This window comes from Pterocles gutturalis, unplaced genomic scaffold (assembly GCF_000699245.1).
Source record: "Pterocles gutturalis isolate BGI_N339 unplaced genomic scaffold, ASM69924v1 scaffold18130, whole genome shotgun sequence".
Taxonomy (NCBI): Eukaryota; Metazoa; Chordata; class Aves; order Pterocliformes; family Pteroclidae; genus Pterocles; species Pterocles gutturalis.
This window is the reverse complement of record NW_010141208.1, coordinates 21,447-32,216: the sequence shown is the minus strand read 5'-3', so window position 1 is coordinate 32,216 and position 10,770 is coordinate 21,447. Positions and strand designations below refer to the sequence as shown.

General features: G+C 53.5%; 2 protein-coding genes across 2 annotated transcripts in view; one reads left to right on the top strand and one right to left on the bottom strand.

Moving 5' to 3' along the window:
- SLC2A6 (solute carrier family 2 (facilitated glucose transporter), member 6) overlaps positions 1-725 on the top strand; it is a gene marked incomplete at its 5' end in the record, with an annotated part of 3,397 nt that extends 2,672 nt beyond the window's left edge. The window contains 4 exon segments of the mRNA XM_010083957.1: position 1; positions 4-39; positions 338-483; positions 570-725. The exon segment at position 1 is cut by the window's left edge and continues 119 nt beyond it. Of these exon segments, the coding sequence (XP_010082259.1) occupies position 1; positions 4-39; positions 338-483; positions 570-725 (339 nt within the window).
- A 5,125-nt stretch (positions 726-5,850) lies between these two features.
- Positions 5,851-10,068, bottom strand: CACFD1 (calcium channel flower domain containing 1). Its single transcript, XM_010083956.1, has 5 exons — positions 10,029-10,068; positions 7,007-7,079; positions 6,501-6,626; positions 6,260-6,367; positions 5,851-6,066 (listed from the first exon to the last, which is right to left on the bottom strand). Exons 1-5 carry the CDS (start codon positions 10,066-10,068, stop codon positions 5,973-5,975), a joined length of 441 nt encoding a protein of 146 aa, XP_010082258.1. The 3' UTR covers positions 5,851-5,972.
- Between the last annotated feature and the right edge of the window lie 702 nt (positions 10,069-10,770).

Genomic DNA, 10,770 nt, shown 5'->3' with positions numbered 1-10,770 from the left:
CCCTCATCCCCCTCCTGGCAGCCATGTTCTTCATAATGGGTACGTGCAGAGCGCGAGAGCCTGGGACCCACAGCACGTGGCTGGGTACCAGCCTGGGGAGACGTTCCTCATCTGAGGGAGGGTGATACGGTGCAAGGTTTGGGCTTGGAGTTGGAAGAAAGGCAGACGGCCCTGGAACACCAAGAAAGATGTCATCTGAAGTCCCTTTGAGGACTGACAGAGGATGAATGGGGGAAATGATTGATGGGGGAGCAGGGCAGGAGTGCACAGGGCTCTTCTGCACTCCCCAGCGGGCTTCGAAGCCTCAACAGCCTCACCCTAGCGCTCCTTCCTGCAGGTTATGCCATGGGCTGGGGCCCCATCACTTGGTTGCTGATGTCGGAGATCCTCCCTCTGAAAGCCCGTGGGGTGGCCTCGGGCCTCTGTGTCGTCGTGAGCTGGCTGACAGCCTTCACCCTCACCCAGTTCTTCCTCCGGGTCGTGGTGGGTACTGCCCCAGGAGGGTGTCCAGCACCCCTCCTAGACCCTCTCTGCACCAGCTCATCTCCGCTTTCCGTCCCACTTTCCAGGGAGCCTTTGGCCTTGAGGTGCCCTTCCTGTTCTTCGCTGTCATCTGCGCCGGGAACATCTTATTCACAGGCTGCTGTGTTCCAGAAACCAAAGGCAGGTCCCTGGAACAGATTGAGGCCTTCTTCAGGACTGGCCGGAGGTCCTTCATGAGGTAGGAGCTGCCCTTTGCCAGCTGGGCTGGGCCACCAGTCCACGTGCTCAAGGGCAACAAAGAAAACGACGGTGCTGCTCGAGATGGAGGCTGGAGCTCTCTGTGAACGCAATGGGAGAGGAACGGGTGGCAATGATCGTCTTGCTTTGGATGTAAAAGTTTCCAGCTGGAACTTTACCTTCTCTTCCCACCACTCAACACTAGCTGTTGCTCTCTGGGCAACATGTCAACCCACAGTATGGGACCAGGCACCCAGTGCCAGGCTGGAGATAAAATCCTGGAAAATAGAACATGGGGCTGTGGACATGAGACCATGCATGTCCTTCGCTCAGCAGCCACCAAAGCATCCTGAGAGCCCTCGGGCTTGGCTGGAATAGAATTGACAGCTGTAGCTGTTTTTGCAAAAGTTCATCATGTAGTTGCACAAATAAAACAGTTTTGCCTCCGACTGCAAGGTGTTGCCTTGATTTCCAGAGAAGGGAGCTGCAGGTGGGTGGGATGGGAGAGGCAGACCAGGGCTGTGATAAGGGGACCACAGCAGCCTGCAGCTTCCCCAATGAGTCTCGTGTACTTAAGGACTTCAAAAGAGGCAGAGCCAGGTGTCTTGTATAAAAAGCTGCCAGGTTTTATTGCTCTAAAAACACACGTTACACTAAAAGCCTAATGAACAAGACCAAATACAGTTCACCAAGAACATCCAGGACAAAACAAAGAATGGGAACAGACAAACATTCAGCTGTAGTGCAAGTGATTCACTGTCGGAAAGACACAGTAGGTACTGACAATTCTTTGTACTGGGATGGGTCCTTCCCGCCCCAGGGTTTTGCTCATCCACAAAGAGGAAGGTGGATGTGCCTCCATCACAGGTGTATGTGGACCCTCCACCTCCATCACTTTGAGATTTCAACTGCATAGTTACTAGCAAATTGCTCTTACCCCTGTCCCAAGTGTCCTGCAAATATAAGGACTTTTTTTTTTTTTTTTTTTTAGAGCCTAACCCTAGGTAAAACACAGCTGCAGGAGGTGGTTATAGCTGCAAGGAATGAATGGCCTGAGTATCCCATCCAGCCTAACTCCTCCCAAAAGGGCAGAGCAACAGAGGCTGAGCTGAGAGATAATTTGCCCAAGCATTCGTCCAACCTTCTGAAATGCACTTGGCACCCAAGGGCTGGTGGATTTGCTTGTGACCTCCTATTCCTGGAACATTCAGCCAGCTGTGACAAGGAAGAATAGGGTAACAAAGCTTATTTGACCCAGATCTCAAGATATGCCAACTACTATTTAGATCCTCTGCAGCAAGAGATGAGAGAAATCACCTAGGAGAAGACGTGCTTTATCAGAGGATGAATTTAAAGCAGCCTAGGACAGAGGAAGAGAGATGGGCCAAAATCAAAGCCACAGAGAAAATTCAGTATTAGACCTAACCTTTGCAGCTGAGACCCATTTGCAGAAAGATGTTCAGCCCTGGCTGGAGTATGACTGTTTCTAAGCATGGCCTGATTACGAGAGGTCTCGGGAGCCTCTGGTTTCCACTGACCTTCTGAAGATCAGGATCTCTGGCAGCCCTGTGCTAGAGCATTCTCTTTCTCACATGGCTATGGACCAGGTCTTGATATCTTCACTTCAGTGAAACCCTTCCCTGAAGGCAGCAGATATTTTTTCCTGAGGTAAAAAAAAATGACAAAGATGAATTGAGCTTCCCAGGGCTCAGCCTCAGGAGGAAATGCCCGAATATGAAATGAGGTTGAACTCTTCAGGTCCTGTGAGAACCTCCTTGGAGAAGTATTTTCTGAGTGACCTCCTGTCTTCCATGAAGAAAGACCAAGGGTTTTTGCTACAGCATTTAGAGTCTGAGAAACCACAGTGGCTCTTTCCAGAGGTAGAACAGTCTGCTTATTCACCGCACACAGAGAATCCATCGGTGTCACAAAATCAGCTCCTGCCCCGAGCAGCGAGGTCTGGGTACAGCAGAAAGCGAGCTGCTGCTCTTCGCTTCACGCCCGATGGACAGCCCCAGGGGACTGTCCATCCATGTCCATCCATGAGTTAATATCCACACGTGGTGTCTGCTTCAGGACTGAACGGGACAGGGACGAGCTGCCCGCTGTAGGAATGCACGTGGGCAGGACGGCGCCCAGCTCAGGCGGGGATGGTGTGACGGTCCGTTGCACAGACCCTGCCAGTACCCAGGTGTCTTTCCACACTTGTCAGCAACTCACTGCAGTCAATGCGTCACCCGCTCTTGAGTTCTCGTGTAACAAAACTTCTGTCCCATTGTCTCCCAAGAGCCCTTTCCAAGACCTGGCAAGCAGAACCTCTTCCACAGTGACCCCGTGGAGCGGCCACCTACCCTGGATGCCCTCAGCGGGAATTGGGGTGAGCCTGTAAAATCTCTAGAGCAGAGTTTTAAACTTCACACAGCTCCACGCACCCTGATGGTGCCTCTAAACACAATTAATAACCACCATGCACTGTCAACGGGCACATTAACTACTGTGACACTACTACTCTAAAGGTCCTGTCTATCTCCACAAAAACAGCCCCTGCCTGCACGGAGGTGAGACCATCCAATAACGGTCACTACAACTCCCGAAAGCCATGGGTGCTGCAGGTCCCGCGTGCACGCTTTGCCAGGCCACGTCTGCAACGATGGCAGCATCTGGCTTGGTCACAGCTGCATCACAGACAGCCAAAATTCCCAAGACCTCCTGCTCCAGATGCATATTTGCAGGAGTCGGCGTTCCCGGAGCAGGGATCCGAGACCCCTCCCATTGCAGCAGGCACAGACATGGATCAGAGCCGGTGTCTTTAAGCATCGTGGCCAAAAGCTCCATCTCAGCTCTTCACAGAGCTCAGAGCTGAGCTTTGCATCCTGCTAACTGTGGCAGAGCTGATGCAGATGGTTCACGTGCCCTGGCCCCAGTGTCAGACCCAACAGCCACAAAACACAGCATGACAGCACTGCTGGCATCCAAGGGACTTCTGCTGCTGGTGCCAAGGGATCAAAGTGGACCTGTCGGTGCCACCAAGCCCGCCAGGTGACCTGGAGCAGCACTAGGGACTATGGCATTAGGACAATCAGATGAAGCCAGCGAGGGTCCTACCAGTCCTGTGGTTCATCACCACGGGCACAGATCAGCCTGCAAGTGTTACTCCATCGCCTCTACGTTGCCTCCTGTCACTAAAGCTGCTGTGGAACTACTCACAGAGCAAAGCCGTCACTACCACAGACATGCTCGTAGCTACGTGCGTCAATCTGCAACACTCCTCTACTAAACACTACTGAACTCCCCAAACCCCCCTGAAATCAAAGCAGATGTCCTGTCTGCTAGGCAGGACCCTGCCCTTGGACCACCCATAAAGATGCTGCACAGGGACGCTGCTGGCTCGCAGAGCAGAGGGGCTGCTCCCCCTGAAGCATCCCACGGGCTCCAGCATTTTCTCCCGGCACCACCCCGTCACTGCAGGCAGCGGTCCCCACACACCCGCAGGAGGAAGGCCAATGTCCCACCGCCACCGCTCACCACAGCTGCTACCTGCTGTGACCGCCAGGTGAGTACAAACCCCCAGTCCAGAGGTTACAGCCTGGTTTTCCTCCATTCTTGCTCCCAGAAGAGGAAGAATACAAACTTTGTCAAGCCAGTGGCCCAGAAGAAGACAAAGGGGTCAAAGGACAATACATTTCCAAGTGTCTGAGAAATGCTCTGAAGGCTGAAGTAGAATTTTACAGCATCCCAGTCACAGCATCCCAGTCACAGCAGCCAGGGCTCTCGCTGAGTTCAGAGAGCCCCTTGCAAACGAAATGAGGCAGTCCTTTGAAGGACATGAAACAGCACTTTTTTCTCTCCTACGTCCAAAGAAAATAAGTCCCATTAAAATACTTAAATAACAAGAAAAAAATTATTCCCTCTTTTCCTAATCAAAACAAAAAGCTATCATGTAAAAATCAAATAAATTAAAACCCCCAGAAGAAACCATGATGAGAAGGGAGGGATCTGGACTTAGCGAGCAGTTTTGTTCTGCGTGATAGAAAGCAAACAGAAAACGTGATGCAGGAACCACCGATGGAGCCTGGAATAAAGCAAGACATCTCAGCTATCCCCACAGAAATGGTGCAGAGCTCTCTCTGCAAAGGAAGGATACGCCACCTTCCCACACAAAACCAGCCCAGGACTGCTGCGGGAAGAACATGAGCCCAAAGAGAAAGGCTGCACCAGAGAGAAGCAAAGAGCAGGTCCCTTGCGCAGAGGGATGGGCGACGGGAGCAGGAGCAGGGAGGGAGAAAGAGCAGAATCCTGGGCTGAGGAGAGAAGGATGCTCTTGCACATCAGTTACCCTTACACCACAAAAAAACCACACTTGGCTCCAGCAATCGTACCCTTTTCCAGCTCAGGTAAAGCAAACCTCACTTCCCTTCTTCCCCAGTAAGAGTGAAGCTTAAGAAAGTACTCTCATTAAGACAAGGTAATTAATTCTTAAAATTCAAGTAAATGGCAGTAACTGCCTGCAGCTGTACACAGAGGAAGGGAGGACTGTGCTTTGTAGGTACCAGGATCTGCCCCAGCACCCCCGCAGAGATGGTTGCTGGCTTTACACGGGATTGTTGCTGGAAGCCCTTTCCCGTGCAGCGATGCCTCCCATGCCTGGCCTAACTGGACCCATATTAGAATATAGTCAATGGAAGAAGACCAAGCTTAAGCATCAGCATGCATTGCTAGACCCTGGATTAGTGTATCACACCTGGGAAGGGCCACACCAGAGAGCATTACTGGAAACGTGCAACGTTCAATGGCAGGTTACCCCCCGGCATGAGGCCAGCAGCTCCCCAACTCCCATGAGACCAGCACGGGCAGGGAGCTGGCAGATGTTCCCAAGTGAGCACTGCATCCTCGGCTCCTTAGCAGGCATCACTCCAAAGAAAGGCTACCTGTTCAGACTTGTAATGCAGCACTCAAAGGGACAACACCTCTGCAGGAAAAAAAAAAAAAAAAAAGGAAAAAGAAAAAAATAAATAGGGGGACAGTGAGACATTTGGTTGAGGAGGAGAGAGGGGCCAATGCGCTGAAGTCTGGCTGCTGGTGCGAGAAGAGGGCACAGCCTGCCCCAGCCCCTGAGATTTCCAGCTGCTGCAGTGTCCAGGGAAATCGTGGTGTAACAGAGAGTGGAGTGGGCAGAGGGAGGGGCAGAGTGGATTCCTGTATCTTCACCAACACTTCAGTGTCCGGGAGAGGTTACCCCGAGCTGGCGTGCTTCAGAGAGCCTGTCCCTCTAGGGCCCCCGTGAGCTTCTCTTCATCCATTTGCTTCTGCTGCTGGTGGATCCGTGCGTAGGCAATGGCATCTCCCCTGCAGAGAGACAGGACAGCACGGGGACATCAGCTCCGGGTGCCCACTGCGGCAGGTACAGCACCTGGCACAGGTCTCCCAGCCAGGGCCAGCACCTCATCCTGCCGAGGGATGCCAGAAGTTGGGGTGAGGGCTGGAGGTCCGCCTTCCTTTCCCCTCCCCTCCCCTCCCCAAGCAGACAGATCTCTCTTACTTTTTGCCGAGCGCCGACAAGCCGTAAAGCACGCCGGTGGCGAACGCGATGGCGTTTCCGAAGAGCGTGGTCAGCGTCAGGCTGAGCACGACGGGGAACACGGCCATCCTGGAAGAGAGAGGCAGCCCTCAAAGCCAGGCTCAGCTCCCTGCGGGATGCAGGGATGCTCATCCATCGTGACTTGCCCATGTGCACCCCGGGATGGCTTCACCACCCCAACGCACCCCAGGAGCATCCTCACCCGCAGTAGAAAGCAGCTTTCTGCCAGGACCGCAGCCTGTCGGCCCTCGCAGAGACGGCGTTCGCAAACTCGATGAACTGGCAGCAGAAGGGGGCTTCGCACAGGAACAGGACAAAGGCGTTGAGCCTCCAGACAGAGCAAACCAGAGTTAATCCTGCACGCGTGGCCCAGAGCGAGGGTCAGCAATGCCACCGCCCCCCAGAGACCCACCGCTCCCACGCCCAAACGCAAGCAGAAGGGAATGGTGGGGCTGGACCCCACTGCGCTCCCTGCCCCCTTCTTGGTAATTCCCAAACCCTGCTGCCCCAGACTTATTTTGGGTATCTCAGTATTTAGCTAAAAAGGGGTAAAGAAAGAATATAAATGGAATAAACCCAGTGTCTGAACCACCCGATGGAGCAAGGTCTGGCAACGCACGGAGCCTGCAGCTCTGCCCCTTGCCCAGTGGTGTCCAATTAACCCAACCTCCCTCCCGGCAGAAAAAAAATAAAAGATACTCTGCTCACATCATCCACACGCCGGCCGCAATGTTCAGGGGGTTGATGGTGACACAGTTCCAGAGACCAGCGAAGGCACAGGCTGGAAAGCAAAGAGCCTTTCAGTGACCATGAAGATGAACCCTGTGCTTCCATGCGGGGCCGGAGCCTGGCAGAAAACACTGGCTGCTCCTCCCAGCCCTGCCCTGCAACCAGCAGCCTGGACACACCAGCGCAGGACGGGGGGGCAAAGGGCTGATGGCCCCAACAGGAGCCCAGGATACAGGAGAGAGGGTTAGCTCCCAGCTCCTCCAGTCAGATATATCCTTTTGCTCCGAATGCTTGGTGTCTCAGCGTGACACTTGCCCAACTATGTTACTTGCACAGAACAGCAGCGTGGTTGCTTTTACACGGAGTCACATACGTGGCACCATGGGTTTTGTTTGCTAAGGAATTACTGCTTGTCCCGGGATGAACAAAGAGGTCCCAGCAGGCGCCCATCTCTGGGCAGCACAGGGAGAGTGCAGCAAAAACATGACTTACAGCATCAAGGCAGGCGGATAAACAATAAATAAAGCAGAGGTGGACCTGGTCTCAGCCACACAGTGCTGGTCCTGCACTAGAGATGGGCAGAAAAGTGCCGAGTTTGGGTCTCTGTTAATAGAAATGGATGCGGACGCTGGACAAAGCAGAGCCCAGAATAACCCAGCACTCCTCATTCTGTAACACAAGCAGAGGAGCCAGGCAGCAGCATCCAGTCCAAGGCTGCAGGCACCTCTGTCCTGCCTCATTAAACTTGCAGAGCGTTCCTGGCACCTGATACAGACATTGTCCTCCACCGATACCGACCGGCTGCTGCTGCTCACCCGGGAACCCGAGCCCGGCAGGGAGGGCAGCGAGGCACGGACCCACTCCCACCAGCGCCCTGCAAAACTCCGGCTGAGGTTGTACAGCTCTCCAAGGCTGTCTTGAGATGATGAGTGGCACAACGAAAGCAGCAGAGTCTGACTCTAAGAATGAAACCCGTCTGGGTCTGGGCATTTCAGGTGTCTGCTGGTGTTTTTGGTAAGGGGATCCCTGAGCAGAGCTATAAAATCCATCTCCACCACAGAACCAAGGGAGGCAGAATTATTTTCCAAGCAGGTTTTTGGCCTCGCTCTTTTTTCTTTCCTTTTTTTTAAATCTAGCCAACCAGGGGTTGTTTTGCAGGGGTTCTGGTTTGGTTTTGCCCTTAAACACCCCAAAACAGCCCTTGAGCACTCAGTGTCCCTGCAGGAGCCCCTGTTAAGCCACCGCCCCCGTTGCCGATGGACTCATGACCCAGCCAGCCCAAGCTGAGCACTCCCCTGCGTCAGCACGGGCACCAGCCAGCGGGAAAGGAGTCAAAGGTTTGTAACCGCAGGAACACTGCACTCGGTGGTGGCTGCCAGCAGCCACAGCGATAACGATTCGGTGACCTTCGGTGTCCTTCGCAGAGCAGCGCATCCCGCAGCAGCCTGGTGCATCCTTGTCCCACCGGGATGGGATCGGCTCCTGCCTCGGTGGCCAAAAGGGGACGGAGCTGCCAAGCCAGAGAGCTCTTTGTGCAAGACAGAGGCCTGGCAACAGGTTTAAAATGCAGATAATGCTCAAAGGCACGTCAGCTATGGGAGACAGACAGTTCTGCCATTTGTTTAACCGCTGTCCCATCCCGAACCCCTGAGGAATCACAAATAACTGGGAGCTAACATGGGGGGGAAGAACACCACCCCCTACAAAGGCTCCATTCATTCCAAGCAGCTGGTCACTGCCCTCGACACAAGCCTATTTTTGCTCCTGGAGCATTTTACAAAAGCCACAGGCTCTCCCTGTCCTATTACAAACAGGAACACAAGGGAGAGAAGGGACTGGGCCAAGGTCACCGAGCCAGTCTGTGCAAGAGCCAGAAACAGATCCCGGACCTTGTTTGTCCTGTTCCTGCTCCAGCCCCCGGACCTTTCTGGCTTAAGCGAGTTGTGGGCTGCAGGTGCTCGCACGTGGTTGATGTTGTCTGCCAGTCTCACCTCCACTAACAAAGTTTCTTTTCCTTTCTACAGGGAATTTTTCCTTCTGTAAGAAATAATTCAGCCCTGGATTGTAACAGGATAATAGCAGGACCACAATCCTGTTGCTCATGATAAACGAGTTCTGTTCTGTCATAGCAAGTGCTGAAAATAGCAGCAAACTCCAGCCTGGCTGCTTTATTAGTCACCCCTTTTCCAAACTGTCCCCCTTTAACAAGGTGATGCTGAGCAAGGAGCATTTTGAGGAGGGCCATTACCAGCCCGGGGTGTTGGAGGGTTGCCTCTCTCCACGATCTCCCATCTCCTTACTCGTAAGAGGTGTCTGTGTCTCATGCTGCCTCGTCCTCTGCCTGACGAACCTCACGAAGGGACACTGTCAGGGCTGCCGAGCAAGCTGTCTGCCTCCCCAAATCATGGGCAATCCTGTTAAGAGCTTGGCTCTTCTTCCCAAAGCCTCTTCTCCCAGACCCACCCAAAGACGTAAAACTCTCAGCTTTCCTCTAAAAACAAGCCACGAGTTTGCAGAGCTGTGAACAGAAAGTTGGGAAAATAATCCAAGTATAATCCAGCTGCTTTGAAACATGAAGACAGAGAGAAAAATAAATTTTCAGAGACTTGTACCTCTTTCAAGCCACTCACGAGCTGCTCTAGCGCGAGGCGGGCACCGCCACCAACGCGACCCAACACCCATCCTCTCCTGCTCTTCACCCTCCGTCCGCATCCCCTGAGCTCTGCGCGGGTCAAAGCCACGTAAAAAGCCCCGAGGCTCCGGCCGCAGCCCTGGCCCGTGGGAAAGATGCTGCTGCAGGAGCCCCCACCTGGGACCCGCGCTCAGACACGTCCCAGCTGCTCTCCTGGCCGTCTGCCGGGACCAGCAGCGCGGGGGCCTCCGGCAGAGCATGGCGAGCCCGCTACGTCTTACCCCGTAAGAGCAATCCTACCAGATCCATTCACACGTCCAGAATTTCAGCACCTAAGACATAAAACAGCAAGAGGAGCATATGTTTTACCCGCCTCGCCAAAAAGGGCTGTAACGAGCCTGCCGACCATACCACGGTCTACGAGGTCGGCTGGAAAAGCATCGTGGGTTGTGCAGTCCGGTCTCGAGGCATGGGAATGGGGCAGGGGGAGAGGGGGATCAGACGAAACACTACAGCCAAGGGAATAAATCAGGGCTGACTGCACTGGCTGAGAAACACTCTTGTTTTACTAGAAGTCGTGGACCTGAAGCAGAAGAAATTCTCCATCCTGTGCTCTGCAGGAGATCAGCCTAAGCGGTCATAACAGTCCCTCCTGCTTTTAAGAGCTATTAATCTCCCCACAGAACGTAGCAAAACAGCGCTACAGGACAGGCTGATTTCTGGCAAAGTTGCAAAGACTCTTCCCCTGGAAAAATTTTTTTCAGCAGCAGGTAATTCAGAGCGCAGCCAACTCACTTTGCTGTGCGCCGGCTCCCTTCCTCTCCGTATCCAAGACTAAACCCCTTAAAAACACACAACACAAACCAAGTCCATCATTCACCTTCAAAAAAAACCAAACAAACAAACAAACACTGCCAAGCCCTCTGCGACCAACAGGAGCAATGGGAAACACGCTCTGACATCCAGGATAGGGAAGAAAATAAGTTTCAGGAACATACAAACACCCGACAGTCAAATAGGGTGGACCAAGTCCCGTGGCCCCTGTTCAAGCCCCAAACCGGACCCTGCTGAGCACCCTGAGCCTGGTGCTCACCCCAGCATCCTCTGGTTT

Excerpts from the sequence above, each read along its gene's own strand:
- CACFD1 (XM_010083956.1), bottom strand. The coding sequence starts at position 10,068 with ATGGTCGGCAGGCTCGTTACAGCCCTTTTTGGCGAGGCGG. Across the intron at positions 6,627-7,006 it reads GCGGCCGGCGTGTGGATGAT|GCTCAACGCCTTTGTCCTGT; the intron begins GTGAGCAGAGTA and ends CTCTGTCTGGAG. Across the intron at positions 6,368-6,500 it reads AAAGCTGCTTTCTACTGCGG|GATGGCCGTGTTCCCCGTCG; the intron begins GTGAGGATGCTC and ends TCTCTCTTCCAG.